Source organism: Sciurus vulgaris, assembly GCF_902686455.1.
Source record: "Sciurus vulgaris genome assembly, chromosome: 8".
Taxonomy (NCBI): Eukaryota; Metazoa; Chordata; class Mammalia; order Rodentia; family Sciuridae; genus Sciurus; species Sciurus vulgaris.
This window is the reverse complement of record NC_136468.1, coordinates 131,123,469-131,146,017: the sequence shown is the minus strand read 5'-3', so window position 1 is coordinate 131,146,017 and position 22,549 is coordinate 131,123,469. Positions and strand designations below refer to the sequence as shown.

Genomic DNA, 22,549 nt, shown 5'->3' with positions numbered 1-22,549 from the left:
CGTCCTGTCTGCGGTAACTGTACAAACCTTGCCTGTCCAGCCTCAAAAAGGTAGCCCAGGGATGAGGCCCCTGCTCCCTGACCAGGGAAGGTTCCCCCTGTTGCTCACAAAATGCCATCTGGGTATAAGCTCTGCCTTGAGGGGCACACGGGACAGAGGTGCTGCCTCCTCCTTCCGGGGTCACTCGGGTCTGCCTGGGCTTCATCTCAGGATTCACAGTCGCCATTGGCCATCATCAGAACGTGCACCAAGTGCTAGCATGCACAAAAGGCTCAGGAAGGGGGCCACCAGGCCCTGGTGGCACAGACAGGATGGCGGAGGCAGAAACAGGCATGATATTTCCTCTAGCCCCACGTTAGGGTCCCCCAGAACCAGGAAGCACTCCCAGACCACCCGACTCCTGGTCTGGGGCTGTTTCTGTGAAGCTGAACTCCAGGTTCACATCATCCCTTCTCCTCTGTGAGGACAGGGACCAAAATGCCAAGTCGGACTCAGTGTGGAAAAAAAGTTTGGGCTTAAGACTCAGCCAGACCTGGATGCAAACTCTGACGCTAGCTGGCTGTGTGATCTTGGGTTAGCTGTTTGGTGTCTCTGAGCCTCAAGTCTTAAGTGCTTCATCTAAAAAGGGGGAAGGGTAATGCTCAGAGAGAGACCGTGTGTGGGGGTAAGTGGGGAGGGAGGTTCATGTTAAAAAAAGAGAACTCGAGCAGAATCAGACGCATAAGGAACAGGGGCTTCCTGCCCATCTTCCACCTCTAACTGGGGCCAGGCAGTTTCGGACTCAGTCTGGTAGCTGCAGAACCTGCAGCTCTGGGGTAGCTCTGTGGTTCTACCCATGGGGACCAGTCCAAAGCCAAGGTCAAAGGCTGATTCTGAGGCTTCCTTGCTGTGTGATCCTGGGCAGGGCCCTTCCCCTACCTGAGCCTCAATGCCTGCACCTGTCAGGTGAGAGGGTGACGCAGAGACTACACCCATCGCAGCACGGAGCCTGGGTCTGTGCGGCATACAGCAGGCCCTCCGCACAGGCTGGCCGCCACCACTGGGCCGCGTGTTTGGCGCAGGGCGGCCGCTAGCGCTGCTGGTGAACTGGAAGGTGCGGACCTGGGAGCCACTGGGAGGCGGGTGGCGGAGATGCTCCCGTGCTCCTCTTCTGGAGCGACACTCCCCAGACCCTTGCAGGAGGGGCAGAGTCACCTCCGTTTGGTGGCTGCCATTTTAACGACACCTTAAAGGTCATATTTCCCCAATTAAGAGGCGTTAATTAGTCACACGTCTGGCTTTGAATCTGTAGACTGAAGCGTGGGAAGCAAGTCTCGAAAGCACGAAGGCAGAGCGGGGACGGGCAGCGGCTCCCAGCAGCACCCGCAGACCGCAGGACGAGGGGCCCGCGGCGACGCCGTGAGCGCCCGGCTGCTCCCGATCGGTCAACGCCGGACCCGCGCGTAACCACGCTTCTCAGCCAAGCAGGACCGGATACAGGACGGGCGGCCCGAGGGACGTGGTAGCGATCTTAGTGGCAACACCGCCCAGACGCACACGTCTCAGACTCGTGACAAGGGACTGCGTTTGGCAAACGGGGTGGGGGTCGTCAAAAGCAGAAGTGCCGCTGTCACGCCACGCCGCAGCCTTTGGCTAGTGGACGGCGCTGTCCGGGACTCGCCGTCACCCTGGGAGGGGACGCTGGCGTGCTGACCAGGACGGCTGCAGCGGGGCTCGGAGCGCCTCTGCTCCGCTCGCTCACGCAGGGTCCCCGCCGTGCAGGGTCTGCGCATGCGCACACACAGGGCTCGGCGCACGTGATCCGAGAAGAAACCGAGAAGCAGAGGAGTCTGCCCCAGGCCGCGCAGCAGGCCAGCATTCCCAGGAGATCTGAACCGGGGTCCTGACCCGCCCCACCCAGGTCCTGTCGTGGCTGTGCGCAGCCCTGCGCCCGCTGCCCTGGAGCTGGGCACACCGGGTGACCCGGGCTTCTTCCCTCATCGGCTGGCTGTGTGCGCGGCACCGTAAGCGTCTCCTTAGGTCTGCCCACGGCAGACACTTCGCTGCTATTTCCAGGCTCTCTGGGGGATGATTTTGTTTCCACAAATTGATAAAGAATGCTAAAAACAAAACCCTGCACTTTTAAAGACAATAAAGGGGAAAAAATCCTTTGGTGGTCCCATGGCTGGAACAGGGGTAAGGGAATCGGGGTCTCCAGTCTCCCTCACAGGCACACAGTCCGGGAGGGCAGGGGCAGGGAGAGGGACCCCGCCCTCCTGAAGCATTTCCTCAGCCGCCAAGCCCTCCCACATGCATTAATCACACCCTAGGCATTTGCCCTGTGCCCAGAAACCTCTGCTCACCTCAGTCACAATTGGAGGCCGACCAGGTTCTGGCTGAAAAAATCAGTGTGTGGGGGGTGGGGGGATCCAGGCCTCACAGAGAGCAGCAAAACACCCCCGGATCTGGGGTGAAGCTCTGAATTCCCAGCTGCTCGGAAGGAGGCTGGGGTGACCTGGCCAAGTCACTCCTCACTCTGAGCCCCAGCTCCCTCCGGAGCACAAAGTGGGGGCCAGGGCCAGATGGGGAGCTCCTCTTCTGGAATCTTGGGGTCCTCTCAGGACTGTCCCTTTGCGATACACACATCTGTGCCACCCTCTCTGTCCAGGAAAGACCCGGAAGGGAACAAACCAGAGTTTATAAGGACTATCTTTTGATGGAAGTCCATCTATCTAATTCTAAAGTGGGGGGTGGGACTGGTACATTTCCTAAGATGCCCGCCCAGCCAAGCACCTCACGAATTCTGTACTTGATGCTCGCTACAGAGTCCCCTCATTGGCAGGCACGTGTCCCCAGAACCCAGGTGGAGCATCATTTCTCAAAGTGCGTGTCTTTCTTGCCCTTGCCGGGTACCTGCCAGGTAGTGAGACCGCCCCGCACAGACCAGTGAGCAAGCGTCCAGTGCCCTGAGATCTCAGAGAGACGGGAGGCAGGCAGCGTCCCTGGAGGTCTCTCCTGTGCAGTTCATGACTAACCGCTCTGCAGAGCCCTGCACTGGAGACACTGTTTACCCGAGGAGCTCCCTACTGCTCGTCTCTGCCATTCTTTATTCAAGGACCAACTATCGACGTGCCAAGGGTTCCAACAAAGAACCCTGGGAAGCTTCCAGACTGGGAGAGGGAAGAGAAAACAGGGATCTTTGGTGGGAAGGACCTGGCGCTGGTCGGGAGGGTGTCTCTGGTCCTCCCCAGTCCTGATATCTAGGCACAGACCAGGGGAATGTCCTCCCTTGGACTCATCAACCTTCTGAGAGGTGCCCTGGGCCTCTACCTCCTGGGCCTCCAACAGCCCCTGGAAACACCTCGCTGGAGCAGGTGCGGGAACAGGAACTTGCCAGGTGATCCAGGTGGCAGGTGGCCCTCGTGGGGGCTGAGCCAGGTCCGTCCTGCTAGGGAGCCTGTATTCTCTCTGCCATGCTGCCTGGTTCTTGGGGAGCCCAGCGCTGCTGCCCAGGTGGAAGAATCACCCAGAGCTGCTGTGCCCCGTCCCAGACTGGCCAAGGCTGCGTCCCTCAGGGACGTGGCCCAAGGAGGGTTCTGGAGATGACCCCACCCCTGCCACACTCCACACCTGTCTTGTGAAGTTGCGAGGATTTAAGTAAGAGGGGACCTGAGAGGGGAAGGAGGGTCCATTGACCCTGGGAATAACTTGAGCGACTCAGCGAGGACCGTGTCCCCTGGGGGGCTAACAGTGCCTCGGGCACCGTACTGCACTGACGATGGCCCAGGGCACCCCTTGGGGCAGGCGTCCTGGATGCCCCTACGAGGTTATGCCCTGCCCCCCAGGCAGGAAGGAGCTGAGGCACAGGACCCCCTACTGGTGGCCGCAGAGCCGGGACCTGGCAGAGCTGAGGCGGGGAGCCACTCACAGCCCGAGACGGCTCTGAGCAGAGGGAGAAGCCCGGTCCCCGCCCAGCTCCCCCAAGCCCACCCATGTGGGCGCTGAAGGTGGCCTCTTGCCAAATGGCTGCTCACGGTGACACTGGCAGGACCTTTTCACCCACCTGGCCACAGGGCTGGCCCCAGGGGCCCAGAGGGTGACGCCATTGCTAACTATCTGCGCCGGGCGGCCCTGTGCCAGCTGCCAGGCCCCAGATGAAGAAAGCTGGGGTCAGAGGCCCCGGCACCTTGGCAGCAGCAGGGGCCTGCCGCCCTAGGGGAAAGGCCACCAGAGCCCCACCTCTGAAGCCCAGAACCTTCCGGAACAGCCCTGCCATTGCGTCGCCGGGTGTCCCTGGGTGAGCCATGTGCCCCTCAGAGGTCCCCTGGTCTTAGAGGGAGGGTGGCGGCTGGCACCAAGTCACCTGTCCTTCATTCTCCATCTCCTTCCTTATCCTTGGAAACAGCGCTTTAAGCAAAGGTACAGAAGTCCAGTGTATCAGACAGACGGAGGGGCAAGCGGCCCCGTGGGGGGAGGGGAGGTGGGGTCCTGCAGCCCCGTCTCTCCCCCCGGCCACACCCCTCATGTCCTGCAGGCCTGGTGCTCTGAGCCTCTGCTGCCCTGGGGACTGGCAGGCTCGGACGGCACGGGGAGGGGGCTCTGAGGCCAGAGGCTGGGCCTGCAGGGAGGGCCCAGGGCAGGCCGGGCCAGAGTCCAGGGGAGTGTTGGCCCCTGGGCATCCTGGAGCTTGGGCCCTGTCCCAGGCCTGAGACTTCCCTTCTCCCTGGCGGCCCCTGCCCCCAGAAGGGCCAGCCCTGCGTTCTTAGCGCTCTGCCTGCGGAATCTTCCCAAGTGTGTGATCAAGTGCTCACGCGCTCTCCGCCCGGGCGGCTCCCAATCTCACAGCAGCCGGCTGAGTTAGGGAAAGATGCTCACAACAGGCACAAAGGTGTCTGGGGTCCGCACGGCGGGGGCTCAGCATGCCCGCATTCATCCACACAGGATGAGTCGTCATTGAGGGCCGGGCGGGCAGGTGACCTGGAAAGGCTCGCTGAGGGAACCTGCCGGGGTGAAGAGAATGTTCTAGATCTTAATGGAGGAGTGGTCTGCAGGGGCGTCCGCACTTGTTAAAGCTGCCCACTGAAGACAAATGCACTTGGCTGTACCTAAGCCAGGCCTCCAACGTATTCATTCACTATACTTTTGCATTACATACTCTAACAGCGTAGCGATGAGCATGACATTAATACCAGTAACAACCAGGTTTTGGAGCCAAGGATGTGCCAGACGCAGCGAACTTCAGAGCTGCGTCCTCCGCAGCCCGGGGAGCGCACTGGTCTTCCTTGTTTTCAGAAACAGGGAAACTGAGGCAGGAGGCTGTGAAGTTGCTTCCCAGGTCTCACAGACCACCTGGTTCCAGGGCCCGTGCTCTGCCACCAAGTAGCGATTCCTGCCAATCAAGAGGACAGAAAGGCGCCTCTGTCCTCATGGCGCTAACGCGCACGGGGCGTGGGCCGGGCAGGGTGGTGCAGGGTTGGGTGGAGGTCGCGGTGACGTTCACGCTGGGCAAGTGCGGGGCCCTGGATTCCACCTCCAGCCAGAAGATATCAAAGCAGAAGCAGCAGAGTGACCCGGCCTCAGCCCCAAGGGCCCTGGTCACCACGTGTGTCTGTCCCCACCCATTTCCACCCTGAGCAGCTTGTGAGGGTTTGGTGGTGTCCAGTTTCAGCCCCGAGCCTGGCCACCACAGGCGTGCCAGCCGCATCAGCGGGTGGAGGAGGCCACGGGGATCAGCCACAGAGAAGGCCTGGCCGCAGCTCCACCCGGCTGCACAGGCACAGCTGTGAGGATCGAGGGGCCCAGAGAGATGCTGCCCAGGGTGCTGTGGTCCTCTGGGAGGGAGGCCGTGACCCCTGCGACTCAGATCTGGCCTCTCTCACCTCTCAGCCTCGTTCCCAGCAAGAGGCCACAGCCCTGCGGAGCCCCAACCCTCCGCCCAACCAGCACGGCCGGCACCCCCCGGGGAGCCGAGTCCCTTCATCCCCGGGAGGTTTGCTGTGCACCATGGACGGGTCAGGCACAGCACTGGACCCCCAGGACGTGAAAAGGCGACCACTTCCCAGAGCACTTGGTGGCCGAGCCAGAATTGCTAGAAAGAACTGGGAAGGAGGGGCGGAGACCCACTGGTGATCAGGAGTGTGGCCAGTGGGCGGGGGACAGCATAAAGGTTCACAGGCTCGGTCACTGGCTCACTCGCCCCCAGGGATGCTCGTGACAGTGGGCCCAGCAGGTGCCTGTAGGGACAGCGTGGCACCTGGCTGGGACCATCTCTGTCTTGCTCCCTGATGGGCCCCCAGGGCTTCAAGTCCTGAGTGGCTCACAGCAAGCACTTGGTGACCCTCAGCTACTTCGGTGACACTAAGGGACAGGAAGGAACAGAAGTGCCCACCGACAGCCTCCACCTGGGGCTCCTGCAACACAGACACATCCTGGGACCCAACCCAGACCCAGGGGGCGTCCAGCGGGACCAGGACACGGGGCCCCCCCGACCCCCTGCCAAGGTGTGAGTCCAGCCCAGTGTTAGCTCCTCTGCACCCAAGGTCAGCTCAGCTCAGAGGGGTCGAGACCTCCGTCCCGGACGCAGGAAGCGGTAGCGCCAGGATCTGAACTCGGGCTGGGCTGCCAGGCACCCCGAGCCGGCGCAGCCTTCGTGCCTCCTTGGGGCAGAGAGCCGGAGGACACCGAGCAGTCAGCACATGCACGGAGCAGAGCCTCAGGGTCTCCTTTCCTTTTCCGTCCTGACCATAAGACGGCTCGTGTCCCCACAGGGGAAGCGGGTCTCCAGGAGGGTGTGGAAGCCCCTGCCTTTTGCTTCTGACCCACATAAGCTCTGGCCACCATGTAGCTGCTTGGGGGCCAGTGGACGGGGTGGGCGGGGCTGGGAGCGCTGTGCTTGTCAGGTGAGCAGGAGGCCCGAGGGCAGCCGGAGGCCGCTGGCTCTGCGTCACCTGGCCCCGTCCTCCTTGCTCCTGACCCCGGCACCGAGACGCCTAGGGCAGGGTCGGGCTGAGGAGAAAACGGGAGTTTTAAGCTTGACCTTTGAGTTCTAGCTGGGTCTGCCCATCAGTGCAGGCAGGGGGCAGGTGACCAGTGCCTGGGAAGGGAGGCGGGGCAGAGGGGGCGTCCTGAGGAGTGACCGAGCTCTTGCCAGGCACTGGGCTGAGGTCTGATGCACGTCACCATCACCGTGTGGAGTCCTCACACCACGAGCAGGACGGCCAGAGTCCCCTTCAAAGGGGGGACACAGAGTCAGCACATTGGAGACGAGGTGGCTTGGGACAAGCATCCAACTGCCTTCCCCAAACTTCCCAAAGGCAGGATCTGTGTCTTGTTATCATTAATACTTCCCACGCTGACTGCAGGTCTCTGCAAACAGTAGGAGCTCAGTGAAGGTCTGCCGCTCAACTCTTAGGAATCTCTTGGCCCGGCCTTGAATGGAGAAACCCAAGCTCTGGTCCTGGTTCTCTCACTAGCTTGCTGTGTGCCTGTGGGTAGGTGTCATTCCTTCTCTGAACCTCCTCCCGGGAGATAGCACAAAAGGGGTGGCACGGAATGATCTAGATGCTCTGAGGTTCAGTCTAGGAGTTCCTCCAGGCCCCCTCCTGCCCCTCGGCGACCTGTTTACGCTGGCTCCGGGTCTCCTTTAGAAACTCCTAGGGATGATGAACTTCTGCTTCCTCCTCATCCTCCAGGGTGGCTACCTTTATACACACTTCAAACCCGGCACCACAGCTTCCGGAACCTTCCAGGCTCTTCCTGCCAAGATGGCTGCAAAGGGTGGGGGAGGCAGCTGCCTCAACACCCGTGGCCCACCCCACAGCAGAAGGCAAATACCCAGAACGGAAGCGAAGGCCCCCGGCCACGGGGTCAGCAGGGGCAGGCGTGGGATCACAGGTGGGTCCAGGGAAGGGCCACTTCTGGACCCAGGTGGTGAATGACGGGGACGTGCGCTGCGGGGCCTTTCTGGCTTTGGCGGAAGGTAAGTGGACACGTGGAGCCCAGGAAGCGGGGCTGGGAATCCAACAGACCTTGAAACCCGTTTCCAAAGGCTGGAAAGCGCGTGTCTGCTCCGAGCTTCCTGTTTGACAGGCTAAACATGAGGACAGTGAAAGTCACGGTCCAAGCAGCTCCCGTCATCGCCACCACAGCTCGGGGGTCGGACCCCGCCTGCTCCATTTTGTAGCTGACTAAAACTCTTCCAGAGCAGGAAGACTTGCCCAGAGCTGCACCAGGAGCCAAAGGTCACTCCACCTGAAAGTCAGGCTGTTCCAAGGTCCCACTGCTGACGCGGTGGCTTTGTTCAAGGTCCATCTGCGGGTGTCAGGTGGCCACTCAGGGCTGGAGCTCATCCGGTGGCCACACACTGGACTCCCACGGTCCACCTCAGCCATTCTCAAAGTGGCTATCCCACTCCCCGGTTTATACCCAAAGGACTTAAAATCAGCATACTACAGTGACGAAGCCACATCCATGTTCATAGCAACTCAGTTCACAATAGCTAAGGTATGGACAAACCTAGGTGCCCTTCAACAGATGGAAGGATAAAGAAAATGTGGTACATATACACAAGGGAATATTACTCAGCCATGAAGAAAATAAAATTATGGCATTTGCTGGTAAATGGATGGAACTGGAGGCTATCGTGCTAAGTGAAATAAGCCAATTCCAAAGAACCAAAGGCTGAATGTTCTTTCTGATATGTGGATGCTAACACACAATAAGAGGGGGCTAGGATAGAAGTTCACTGGATTAGATAAGGGGGGATGAAAGTAAGGGGGGATGGGAATAGGAAAGACAGTAGAATGAACCGGCATCACTTTCCTCTGTTCATATATGAATACACGACCAGTGAAACTCCACATCATGTACAACCACAAGAATGGAGGTTATACTCCATGGATGTATGATAAGTCAAAATACTCTACTGTCATGTATATCTAAAAAGAAGAAACGAAAATAAAATTTAAAATGCTATTCAGCTATTACTATATAATTATAAATTATTTTAAATAAAAGAACTAACACTTGGGGTGGAGCTACCTAGAGTTGGTGGCTTGCTCGTTACTGCAGCAGCCCAACCCTAACCTGACTACCTTACCCAGGTTCACAGAGAGCAACAGCAGCTAACGTGGACCATGCATTTTCTAAGCTCTAGGCACTGTGCTGAGTATTTCATAAGGACACTGTTGCTCATGGAACTAAAGCCACCCATCAGGTACCATAGCTAGTTAGTGGCAAAGCTGGGATTCAAACCCAGGACTGCATTCAGCTGATTCTACCTGCATCCTTTTTCTGTGTGTGTGGGGGGGTGCTGGGTGTTGAACCCACTGACCCACTGAGCCATATCCCCAGCCTGTTTGTATTTTTTTTTTTTTTTTTTTAGGGTCTCACTGAGTGGCTTAGCACCTCACTAAGTTGCTGAGGCTGGCCTTAAATTTGTGATCCTCCTGCCTCAGCCTCTTGAACCATTCAGATTAAAGATGTGCACCCCCATGCCCCGCTGTATCCCTTTTTCTCTCAAGAAAGGAGTTGGGAGATATCGGATCCACCCTCAAAACACAAAAACAAAAACTGCCCCCTGGTGCGGAAATGATGGACGCCAGGCTCTGGAATCTGTGTGTGCTTGGAGTCCGCTGCTGTCTGCTGGCCCAGCCCTCACCATGAATGTTTGATGCACTAAATGGAGTGGTGAGCACTTGGGATCCAAGACATGGACTCCATCCTGTGCTGGGAGATTAATGCTAACTCCTGAAGAGGGGGTGCTCAAAAGCCCCAGGGATCCTGAACCCAGGCTAGGGGAGCGAGCACTCGAGACAAGAGAGACACCCCGCGAATGCTTACGGCCACACGTTACAGACCCTGGGCGGCTTGCCCGGGCTCTTCCCAACTTACTCGCCCGAGAGGAAGGTGGAGAGATGCTCCCTGCCCCCCTGGGACCACTGCTGCGGGTGGAGATGAGCAGACATGTGTATCTGTTGCTTACGCTGAGTAACAAGTAGCCCCGTGACTTGGCCGCCGGAAACAGCAAACATTTCCCATCTCACACTTCACAGAGTCAGAGGTCTGGGAGACCTGAGCTGGGTGGCAGGGCTCCAGGCCTCTCATGAGGTTGGAGTCCAGCTGTTGGCCAGAGATGCCAACTCACTTGCACCCTGGAGGGCCACGTCCATGGCTGTGGGCAGGCTCCTGTTCCTGCTGGCGACTGACCAGAGGCCTCGGGTCCTTGCCACATGGGCCTCTCTGCAGGGCGGCTCTGACGTCCTTAAGGTACGGCAGCTGACCTCCCCCAGACCAAAGGCACCATGACAGGGAGAGAAGGGCCAGAGGGAACCCCCGAGATGCAGCTTCAGGAGAGACCCCCACGAATTCTGTTGGTCACACGGAGCCACCTGGCCATGTGCAGGCAGGGACTGCCCACGGGGGGACCCTGAAGGCGGGATCGCCGGGGCCACCGCAGGCTGCCTACCGACCGACTGTGCTTTGCCAACCATGAGGTGCTCAGCAAGCGGCAGTGCTGACGAGTCCGGCACCTCTGCATAGAGGCCCCCGCTGTGTGCCAGGCACCCTGCCAAGCGCTCCACATGTAGGACCTCAGTGCAGCAGCAGGAGAAAGGAATAGCCTGTTGTCCAGAGGAGGAAACCGAGGCATGAAGAAACAAGGGCGCCAACCCCAAGTCACAGGCCCGCGAGAGGCAGAGTCAGGATTCGAACTCAGAGCTCTGAGGCTCCACGACTCAGCCTTTACGAACAGTGATGTGCCTGAGCTGGCCTGTCCTGGTGTCCCAGAGACTGCCGTGAAGTGACAAATTAAATGACACAAGCTTGCGACTCAGGAAGTCACGTGAAAGGCAGCAGGGAATGATGCTTAAAACCAATCACTTTTTTTTTTTTTTTTTTAAACTGGGAATTGAACTCAGGGGCTCTTGACCCCTGAACCACCTCCCCAGCCCGATTTTGTCTTTTATTTAGAGACAAGGTCTCGCTGAGTTGCTCAGGGCCTCGCTGTTGCTGAGGCTGGCTTTGACCTCGCCATCCTCCTGCCTCAGCCTCCCAGGCCGCTGGGATGACAGGCATGCGCCACTGCGCTTGCTAAACCTGGTCACTTCTTAGTTACCCAGGATGCCTCACTAGTCTGGACTGGGAGTCATTTATGTCCATCATGTTTACACAGTGAAAATACTATTAAAATAATGGTCCATGGGCCGTCCTCCCCCAGCCCTGTGCTCACTGACAGCTCAACGGTCACCTGCACCTGGCCGTGTTGGGGAGATGGGCGAGGCTTGGCCCAGGACCTGGCTGCACACAGCTGGAGCTCATGGCGAGCGGTTTCTCTCGTGGGGATCTGCTGTGATCGTCCCTGCTGTGGACCTCGCTCTCCTTCATGAAACCCCAAAGCCTAACGTTCCCGCGACCCGCGTCCACCAGGTTTCCTTTCTGAGGTTTCTGACTTCCTGAGGGGGAGCTCGGACCGACGTCTGAGCGTGCAGTTGCTGGGAGAGGAGAGAAAGTGAATCCCCAGGCCCCAGGCCAGCGGGAAATGAGCTCACGCAGACCTGGCAGCCCCCGCGGCCACCAGAACAAAGTAGCGTGCACCCAGGACCCGCCCCTGCGGGGACGTCTGATGGCCTGTGACAGAAGCGATCCAAATGTCCAGCCAGATGGGTTCAGACACTCTGGGGCCCACACACGGGCACGGCCCCCGCCACCCAGGCACTGCGAGTGTTCACCCAAGACACATGAGGACGGAAAGGGACAGAAGGCTGGCGATTCTGTGTCACGGGGGGCGGGAGAGGCAGGCAGGACACCCCTCGGATGTGAAAGTGGACCCCACTCACGTCAGAAGAGTGTGGATTTTGTTTCCTCCGTTTTCCAAATATAAACCGCACGGCGCCTGCTGCTTCTGCGGGGGGCGGGGAGGAGAGCGGCTTGACTGACCCCCACCCCGGGGACGGCCCAGCTCTCTGGCCGGCTCGGTCTTGCGTCAGGCCAGGTCTCTCCCAGAAGCACCTGCTCTGGGGCCCAGCCAAGGGCCCCGCCGGGTCCACAAAGGAACCATTGTCCCCTGGTGGGTGACATCATCTGCCGCCAGGATTAGGTGAGGCCGACCCAAAAGAGAGCTGCCTGTCCTGCCAGCCTGCCGGTTGACACCAGCCCAGAGGACCGAGTGACGTCATCCTGACCCCGGGGGCTGCACTGAAGCCCGACACCCCAGTTCCACACCTCGAGGTGTGGCCCGAGGCCTGGGCACCTGGCAGGGCTCTGATGGGCAATGGCGGGCAGCAGCGGGCACCGCAGGCAGGAGATGAGGAGGGGGCTCTGCATCTGGCCTGGCCACTGGCAAGCCCCCGAGTCAGGGAGAAACACAACAGCCCACGCCTGGCACACAGTAGGTGCTCAGTAGGTAAGCGCAGTAGTTGTTGCTCTGTCGATGGCCCTTCCTTGCCCACAACCCTCTGATCCTAAAACCCAGCGTCCTTCCGCCAGCGCCCCAGGCTCTGATCTGGCCCCGCCCACCTCCCTGAAGTCCCCCTCCCCCATCGCCACACAGGGCCCTGCCTCAGGGCCTTTGCACTTGCTGTTCCTGCGGTCCTCAAAGGCTCGCCCCTCATTCACACAGGTCTGCTGCAGCGTCCCCGCCTGGGAAGGTGTCCCTCAGCACTTCTGGCCCCTGCTCCACTTGCCCTCAGAGCCTTCACAACTGTCTGAGAGCCTATTTTCATTTATTAGTTTACTTGTTTGACACGTCTCCCTGTTCCTGAGAGCCCTGCGGGGACAAGGCCCTGTCCGTCTTGTTCTGTACCGAGCGCAGTCCCTGGCCCACCCTGTATAAGAAGCCCAGACTGCCCCGGGTGGACCGGCTCTTGGGAGGCCGACTTGGGCCAAATCATGGGTCAGCTCCAAGCCTCAGTCTCCCCAGGAACAGAGAAAGGCTGAGGTCGGGAGGGAGGCTGGCTGGGCCAACTCGTGTGGGGAGGCCAGGGCTTTCTGCGTCACGGTGAGGCTGAGCAGTGGCTGGACCTCTCAGCTGTCGGGGGGAGACCAGGCCGGGCTGGAGCAAAGCCATGTCCCAAGGACGTGTCTCTGTCCTGATGGACACCAGAGCCCTGGCCGGGCCTCACCTGGAGAAGGGGCCTTGGCAGATGTCGTTAAGGATAGGAGGTGACATCCTCCTGGGTCACCCAGGTGGGACTGAAATCCAAGGACAAGCGTCCTTGTGCAGGACAGGAAGGCTGCGGTGTGACCACCCTCTGCTTCTCTGCTGGAGTGTGGCGGGCTGTCGTGTGTGCCCCTGGGGGTCAGAGGCCTAAGTGCTCACGTTGACCCTTGATGCAGGACAGGAGACGCCCGCTTGGCCTTCCGCTGAAGGACCGGCACCCAGCCCAGACGCCGACGCTTCAACCATGAACCCCCAGGGCGGGCCGCAGCCCCAGAGAGGCGACATGTGCCAGAGTCCAGCCCCACTGATCGCAGCTGTGTGGCCCCAGGCCTGTGACTTCACCTCTCTGTGCTTCGAATTTCTCATTCACAAATTGTGGGTGATACCCGTTTCCCAGAGGGGCAGCGTGGGGCTCTGAGGAGACCAGCTCCTGCCAAGTGGGCGCTCAGGGAGGCCAGCCCCTGTTCTTCTTCCCACCCTCAGGCCAGGGAGAATATCCGGCTGCCCATAGCGAGTCACAGCTGGTCCTCCGTGTCTGTGGGTGCAACCAACCTCGGCTGGAAAAAGTTCAGGAGAAACAGTGGCTTCTGTCCCCAACACCTGCAGACCCTTCTCCTGTCCTTCCTTAAGTGACAGAGTGTGACCACGACTCACGCGCGCTGACAGAACACGGGGGCTGCGAGTCACCTAGAGATGAAGTGTGAGGGAGGCAGGGACTCGGCGGTGCCCAGAGGGGACCTGAGCGGCCCAGGGCCTGGCATCCCGGGAAGGTTCCGGAACCTGCCCTGAGGAGGCTCGGGATGACATACAGCAGTCACTCTCAGTCGGGGGACACTTGGCCACACCTAGAGACGTCTGCGGTTGTCACGGCTGGGGTGCTCCCGGCCCCTCCACCACCACAGGGACCACCTGGCCCAAGAGACGGTCCAAGGTCTCAGGCAGGTGCAGCCGGGGTCTCTGCCTTCCCGCTGGAGCCCTGTCCTGCTCTGCCCAGGGCCACCTCCCGTGTCCCCTCAGGTCCTCAGCTGGCTGCATGAGGAGCGGAGTGGGAGAGAAGCATAGAGACCCCAGGCTGTGCGTGGCTGCCCAGCACGGTCAGCGCTCTGGCATGCGGCCAGGGTGCTGGCCTGCCCCGCGGGGCACCCAGAGTTCAAGCCCCAGCGCAACCTGGAGGGAATGCACACGCCAGGGCTGTGCTGGCCCTGGTGTCCCACCAAGCCACCCACAGGGACGGGCAGCCTGGCTGGCGGGGTCACCTGGGGATTCCAGAGCCCCGCTGACAGCACCCAGGGCCCACTTCCTGCTGCCACTCCTCCCTAGACCCCATTGTTCTGGGCTCTGGAAGACCCTGCGGGCCTCTGGGATCCGCCCGCCCGGTCCCCACGCTCCAGCTCCGGCTCCAGGCGCAGACGCCTCTTCCTGCTTTTGTTCCCTTACTCCCTGGTCACAGGGAAAGGCCATTAGCAAATGGCTTCCAGGCTGACTTTGAGAACAAGGCGGGGCGACCGAGGCCTGCTGGGCACCCCACACTGCCCTTGACACCCTGGGGTCCCTCCCGTAAGACAAATGTTTAAGTGCAGGCTCTGGTGACGGGGCGGGTGTGGATTTTCCAGTTCGCTGGAAATCTTGGAAGGAACGGTCAGGAGAGCTGGCTTCAAGGCAGCCAGCCACGCCCACCACCTCAGTGCACAGCACCCCGTTTCACAGAGGAGGAAAATGAGGCACAGAGAGGGCAGGAGCCCGCCCTGGGTAACACAGCGGGGTTAGGGGGAGAGCGGGGCCTGGCGCTCTGCTCTGCAGCAGTGCGAGTCTCCTGCCCCATCTCTGCCCCGGAGGGCGGGACCCCAGGTGCCCCAGGGACGCCTGGCCCGCAGTAGGTAGCGTGTACCTGCTGTGAGCCAGCACCTCGCGGAGCGCTCACGAGGACCTTGCAGCAAGCCCCCAGGAGGAAGCTGAGGCTCAGGGACCTGTTGGGGCCCTCCGCCCGGGCGCGGCCAGTCTGATTCCAGCAGGGCCCAGCACTCAGTGGACACCAAGTGCCAAACAGGAAGGAGCCTGAGCCCAGGCTGATTCAGAAGGAGCCTTGCTGTGGGCAGGGCCACAACAGCAAGGCCTGGGCCACCTGCTGCCACTCACTCACTCGCCATGTTATGGGGCAGTGACGAAGGGATTCGGGTCAATGCCCAGGGTCATGCCCGAGGGCGAGGCAGGAAAGTGAGCACCTGAGCCTGCATGTCACCGATCCCCAGCCCTTGGCACATTGTCCCAGGAAACAAGAGTGACGGAGAGGCAGAGACAGAGAGAACTAGAGACAGAGTGAGAGACAGTGAATAAGAGTCCTGTCCCAGAGCTGAGCCACGCCTGCCAGAGAATGGGTTGGGGGCCCGGGCTCATAAATGTAAGCCCCACTAATTTGCCCAGGGCCACAAAGACGTGTGAGAGGAGGGGTCCTCCCATGGAGACACAAGTCACACCGGGTGCTCGGCTTCTGACTGGGGTCTGCACTTCCTATTCTGGTTGCTGGGTGACTCGGGGTGAGCCACTGCACCTCTCTGGACCAGCAGAGGCGATGCTGAATCCCTCAGCTGCCAGGGCACCTCTGTCAGCACCAAGACCCTTAATGACCACGGGTTCCCGTGGGAAGGAGGTGCCCAGAGGGGCAGCTGGCTGGGTCCTCACCCGTCCTCAGATGCTCCTGTGAACTCAGTCAACAGATGGGGACAGAAGTCTCCAGGCCAAGATGCCTGGCCTTCTTACTAGGTTCAGTCCCAGGTATGATGCGAGGGTCCCTGGGGTTACAGAGAGGGTCTGGAGAGAGCTTTTACCAAGAGCTGGGTGGGGAAGGGCCTGAGGGGAAGATCAGAACTTGGGGTGGTCTAGTCTCTGCCACTCACTTACTCGATCACTGTGCATCCCCAGGTAGGTGTCTGTCCCTCTCTGGGCTTGGTTCCATTTCTCCAAATCACCACCCCTTAGGGTCACTGAGATTGCTTCTGCACCAACCCCTAGAGGCTGCAGCCCAGCTTTGTAATCAGTGGCCCTTACTCCGCCCTGGTCGCCCCCCACAGAGCCTGCCTGAATGAGGGACAGGAGGCGGAACCCCTGACCCCAAGGCCTCTGCCGGGCCCCCTCGCTCCTCGCTCCACCCCTCTCCTCTCACTTCGGCTCCATGACAAGACGACCAAAGCCCCGACTCCACGTGCATGTGACAGGGACACTTGGCCATCCGGGGAGGGTGAGAGGGGATGAAGCAGATGCCAACTAATCCTCCCTAAAAATAGGGACTAGGAGCATTTGTGTCAGGACTGGTGCGTCTGCGCTCAGATCAACGGCAAGCAGGCCAGCTCCAGGCTGGCCGGCCGGCCGGCCCTGCAGCCCCTCTGAGTGTCCTGACCGACTTGGGGTGAGGGGGTCCCACGGCCGGCGGCCTCCCGTGCACCTCCTTCCCCGGCACAGGCGACAGGAAGTGCTCACGCCGCCCCACAGTTGTTCTGGAAGGAGCAACTTCCCGGGGCTGACGCCTGGGAACCCTCCCTGGGAACCGGAGGGAGGAGTTTCTATGGCTGTTTTAATATTTTAAAAAACATGATAAGCTTACTATATCCGGTGGCTCCGCGTCTGTCTGCCTTTTCCTTAGGGATGAAAATCTCTGTTGGCTGCGGGCGGAGAAGCGCCGGAAAGACTCCCGGCTCCGGGAGGCCAGGTGTCGGAAGGAGGAGGTGCGCTTGAAGGGGGTCCTGCTGGCCGGCTCTCGGTCGTGGGCCACCGTGGTGGTCACTAGATTGAGGGCCTCCTGGAAGGACCTCCTCACGGTGCCCACCCATTGGGCCATGTGGCTCTGGGCCACTGTGAGTTTGTCTCCCAGGTAATCCATGGGGCCGGCTGGGGGAGGGCGGCTGAGCGCCGGCGTCCTCTCCCCTCCGGTCGCTGGAGAACTTCTGGCTGGCTCCACCGAAGAGCCCGCAGCTCCCTGCAGCCAGACTCAGGGGAAGCGGGGCTGGGGGCGTCGCCCTGTCCAGTCCACTCTCCAGTTCTGAGCGCTCACCCCGCTGAGATCCAGGGCGTGACAGTCCCTGAGAGCCGGGGAGCAGGGGTGCGGGCGTCCTGCTCCTCACTTTCCCGCAGGTAGGTGGCCGCTCCGCCGTGCGCGCTGGACGGTCCCGGTGGGCACGCTGCCGCCCGCCGCTGCCCCCGGCTCGGCCGCCCGCCCGGCTCCGCTCACCTGACCCATGCAGGTCTCTGTCCTCCGGCTGGAAATTGCAAACCTGCCGGCCAGCAGGCAGCTAGCTCATTTCCGGAGGCAGAAACCAGGGCCCCCGGGTCCCCTGGCTGAGCAGCCCGGGATGACATCAGCCCCCGCCTTGGCTTAGCGAGGGGCTTCGGGCCCAGGAATGCAGGAGGGGCCTCGGGAGGCAGCCGCCCAGGGCGCTGGCGTCCGCCCCCGGTCCCCCCCCCCCACCCGAAGTCCCAACTCGCTGGCTGGCCCCAGGCGCCCACGGTGACTTCACGTGCCAGACAGCCTACCCGCCCTGTGCCCTCACCGCAGGCGCACACGGAAACGCGGCGGCACGAGTGTGCATGTGTGCGCACGTGCGCGCGCGTGTGTGGGCATGTGTGCCGAGATCCCGCCGCCGGGAGGCTGCGGCTGCCGGATCGGCGTCCGCCTCCGGACGGCCTCCTCTGCGGGCCCGTCCTCCCGCCCCGGCCGGGTGGGTCCTCCCCGGGTCCCCGCTCCGCTGGCTCCCCAGCTTCCCAGCTTGCTCCGCCCTCCCTGGAAGGCCACGCCCCGCCAGGTGAACCGCTCCTGGGTTCCCCCAAGGAAGGGCCAGGGGCGCGGGGCTGCGCTCTGGTACAGCAGGGTTGCCATGGCAACCCGGGGGCACAGCATCTGCCCCCGTCCTGGGCGAAGAGAGCAATGGGAATGATTCAGGGCTTAGGAGGGGTCACGTGGGCTCCTGGGGTTTAACCCTTGTGCAGCTGGAGCACCGGGAGGGGGCGGGGAGAGAAAACCGCAGGCTGTGAAGGCTGCAGGGGGCGCAATGCAGAGGCGGCAGCCGCCAGAGTCTGCTGGTCCAGCTCACCTGTCCAGGGAGATTTCCCGCCCCGCCCCACCCCACCCCACCCCAACCCCTCAGAGAGGTAGAGTGGCTTGTCCAAGGTCACACAGCAAGGCTCCCACCAGGGCGTACCGGAGCTGCTCCCGCCCGGCCCTGGCACCTGGCCCACAGCTGCACAGTCCTGGTGGAACACCAAGTCCAAGGCTGAAGTGCCGGTCAGCCCAGTGCCTCACCTCAGATCTGAACAAACATTTGCTCTCCAGAGGTGGGTCAAAGGCCCTGCTGGGCGGCTCCTCACTGAGGTCCAGGACTGCACCGCCAACAGAGCGCCTCCCCCTGGGCTCCCAGTCCTCAGGCCTGCTCATGTCCCCACCTTCACTGGTCACTTAATAAGCATCCGGAGCAGGCCTTCGGTGGCCCTGGCACGGGAAGAATGCGGCATCCTGCCAAGGGCACAGCCCAGTCCAGGACGATACTGGTGGGGGACGTTAAATAACTGTAGGACCAAGACCACCAAGACGGTCCCAGGGGTTAACTCATGATGAGCCCACTTGACAGAGGAGGAGACCGAGGTCCAGAGAGGTGAAGCCATCCACCAAAGCCCAAGGCCACCCGGACTGACATGCAGCCTCCAGGACAACCCCCTATCCTCCCCCTTGTGTTCGTGCTTGGCTGGGGTCCCTGCCAGGGAACCCCGGTGGGTCTGTGAGCTCTCAGCTTGTCCTCTGAGGTGCTGCTGGGGAAGCCAGCAGCTGCCATGTTGTGAGGCTGCCCAAGCAGCTCCATCCCACAGAGACACTGTGTGCAGAGGCTCTGAGACCCCAGCCAGCAGCCCGCAGCACCAGGCAGCCACCCGAGTGGGCCACTTGGAACAGGTCTGCAGGCCCAGCTGGCATCCTGGTCGCAACCTCGTCAGAATCCCCCAGCCCTACGCCCGCCCCCCACTTCCAGAATAATGCAGGAGATGCTGATACCAGAAGCAGGACAGTACCCAGCCCTGAGGAAACCCAAGGTGGAAGGGGCTGAGAGGGGTAGGTTACAAGGGGAGGCAAGGCCTGTCCCCGTACTGCCTGCCCTGCACACTAGGAAGCCACAGGCTCAGGACCGGACGCCATGCCGCACACTCCACCCTCCCAGGCAACCTTCCGGTTCCAGGGCTTCTGGCCTCCAAAATCTGCCCATTTCCCTGACAAGAGAGAGCCCACCCCAGGGAGCTCCTGCAGCTGGCAGGCCACTTCACAGCCTTCCTGCCCCAGGCACCCAGAGATTTCTAGGGTGAGGACAGACAGGAGAGACAGCACCCCCCACACCACCACCAGGGCCTCAGGAAAGCCACACCAGAAATACCTGGAGAGCTGAAAGGGGACACTGCTTTGGGAAAGACCCAGAGGAGGAAAATCTGGGAGGGAAAAAGTAAAACAGTACATCAAACATCGTTAAATGATCATGCCCGAGTGGGCGCAGTGGCACACGCCTATAATCCCAGCCATTCAGGAGGCTGAGGCAGGAGGATTGAAAGTTTGAGGCCAGCCTCAGCAACTTTAGTGAGGCTCTGTCTCAAACTTAAAAAGTGGCTCAGTGGCGGTGTGTTTGCCTAGCACGTGAGAGGCCCTGGGTTCCATCTCCAGTGCTGAGAAAAAAGAAAAAGAAAAAAATCATACCCAATGTTGGCAAATCCCTGGTGAATCAGACCCAATCACACACATGGAAGTGAAAACCAGTATCTGTTTCCTACAGGAAATTTAATACCCAGGGTCCAAAATCCTAAGAATCTTGGCCTGCCAGTTCATAGTGTGCAGGGGAAGCGTAAGGCCACAGAGCACGGAGGTCTATGATTTACTTCAAAAAGCATTTTTTTTTTTTTTTTGGGTGCTGGGGATTTGAACCCAGGGCCTTGTGCTTACAAGGCAAGCACTCTACCGACTGAGCTATCTCCCTAGCCCCAAGAAGTTTTATCTTATTTTATTTATTTATTTATTTATTTATTTATTTATTTATTTATTTATTTATTTATTTATTTATTTTTGGGTGCTGGGGATCGAACCCAGGGCCCGCTTACAAAGGCAAGCACTCTACCGACTGAGCTATCTCCCCAGCCCCTTCAAGAAGCATTTTTATAAAATGTACCCTGGCTGGTTGGCTAGTTTTTTTCATACAGCCAATACAGCAAGACCTGAGCGAGTGGATAACCTAGCTGGTGGGCAAATACGTGCGCCTCGTGATTTTTCATGTTTGATCATTTTTATGATAAAAAGTTGGGGTACGCATGACTTCTGACCCTGCAGTTGATGATCTGGTTCACACATGGGGGATCCGCCCTTGGAAGAGAGAATGGATGAATCCCTTGCTACAAAGTTACAATCCTGGGTATGACCAAGAAACATTAGTAAGCACTTAACTGTTCCACAAAATAAGGGACTTGCTCAGTGCCAAGCCGTGTGGAGCCAGAAGTAAAAAAGAAAGAAATCAGTCCTATCCATCAAGGCTTTATTGCCAGTATTGAATCTGTGCTCATCACAGCTTTTTGCATAAATTCTTATTTTATAAAATAGTGAATTAAGATATTATTTGATCACTGACTTTTTTGGTGCCCCCTAATTTTATGCCCTCAGTGTGAGCCTCCCCTCGGCCACCACCAGACCAGCTAGATTCATCAAGCGTCGTGATGAAGTGTTTGGACACCTGTCACTAGCTCCTATTAGCTGGGTGACCCTGAACAAGTTACTTAACCTTTCTGATTTTCCAGAGATGAAATCATCGAGCCTGTCATTGTGGAGGATGGAGTCAGAACCTCCCCAACTCAGTCCCTTTTCACACCCAGCTTCCTTCTGCTGTGAGTGTTGGTTTCAGTAACGTGTTGAGCTGGGTGCGGCAGCGCACGCCTGTCATCCCGGCAGCTGGGGAGGCTGAGGCAGGAGGATCACAAGTTCAAAACCAGCCTCGACAACTTATGGAGGCCCTGTCTCTAAATAAAATATATATACAAAAGAAAAGCATTGGGGATGTGACTCGGTGGTTAAGTGTCCCTGGGTTCAATTCCCAGTCCCAAAACAAAAAATAAATAAATAAAAATAACACATTGATCTTGCTGACAGAGACAGACACCCACAGCCAGTGACTGGCCAGAAGAGGACAAAACCTCATTGTGCTGCCTGGAGGCAGGACCAGGTAGCTCGTGGAGCAGCGCTGACTCTGCATGGGGACAGCTCTGTCCCCTGCCCCACCTGTGGCCCTGGCTCCCCAGGCCTTCTCCTGAGAGTCCCCACCCGGATCACTGCATGGGAATCTCCAGCTGAGTTTCTGCTTTGAGAACCTGACCTGAGAGCCGCTCTTCACCTCTGAGCACCTACTGCGTGCCGGGGTCCCTGCATCTCCGTGTCCACCCCTGTAGTACACCATCTGCTCCTCCCAACAGGGTGACCAGCTTGCTCTCTGATCAGCTCTTCCACTTACAGGTGGGAAAACCGGGGCACAGAGAGGTCAAGTGACCAGCCCAAGGCCACAGAGCTATTCAGGGGTGGAGTCTGCCACCGCAGCCTCGCATCTTTGACAGCACAGAAGATGTCCTGGCTTCTACCAAGTCCATCTGCGTGGTAGACAAGTGTCCAGGAAAGGGACCATGGCAAGGAGGATCTGGCCTCCCTGCCTCCCGCCGGCTTCCCTTGGGAACGGTGTGGTCTGAGCTGACTATAAAAAGTGTCGCTCCCTGGAATCTGGGGCAGCCCAAGCTTGCTCCTCTCCCAGGACTTTTTTTTGCAAGCTCCTCTGTTCTCTCCAGGAAACTCTTGGGATGCTGCTGGGTATCAAAAAAGAAAGTGAACCATCTCTTTCTTATATAATTAATCCAAAAAAGCAGCAGAGAAGCAGAGATCCAGGAAACAAAGAGTATCTTCTCCACCCGAGAGGCGGGACGCGGAGAACAACGAGGGCAGGACGCGCCGGCAGCTCACTCATTCAGTCAACAAACGGGTATTTTGTGCAGTGTCTGCGCTGACTCTGGGGACAACTACAGTCCCCAAAGAGCTCTGGGTATCTCTCTAATCTCAACTGTTAAAGGAGAAGGGGGCCCTGGCAGACCACCTCAACCCAGGTTATATACCATCTTCTCCCCCAAACTGAATACAAACACATGTCCTTTCAGGAATTCCTGGGCTGATGGAAGAAAAAGCCGGGGGGTGGGGAGATTCACTGCAACACAGCACCCAGGGCTATGCTGGAGAAGCGAGGCCCCCGCTGTGGCCTGCAAGGGGAAGGTGAAGTCCCCAAGAAAGCGGAAGGTCCAGGACTGAGGAGCAAAGGGAAGACAAGCACTTACTGAGGGCTGGCGACTGGGGACGGGAAACCTGGGTGGGGTTTT

General features: G+C 59.5%; 1 protein-coding gene across 11 annotated transcripts in view; it reads right to left on the bottom strand.

Moving 5' to 3' along the window:
- Nucleotides 1-22,549, bottom strand: part of KIAA1671 — a 143,617-nt gene that overhangs the window by 28,058 nt on the left and 93,010 nt on the right. Inside the window, exon 1 of one of the 11 annotated variants that reach the window (XM_079151239.1) lies at nt 16,734-18,240. The exons of the other annotated variants lie outside the window; for them this stretch is intronic. Coding sequence (XP_079007365.1) covers nt 16,734-17,009 — 276 coding nt within the window. The 5' untranslated portion in view covers nt 17,010-18,240. Of the gene's footprint in view, nt 1-16,733; nt 18,241-22,549 lie in introns of those variants that run through there. 11 annotated transcript variants of the gene reach the window in all.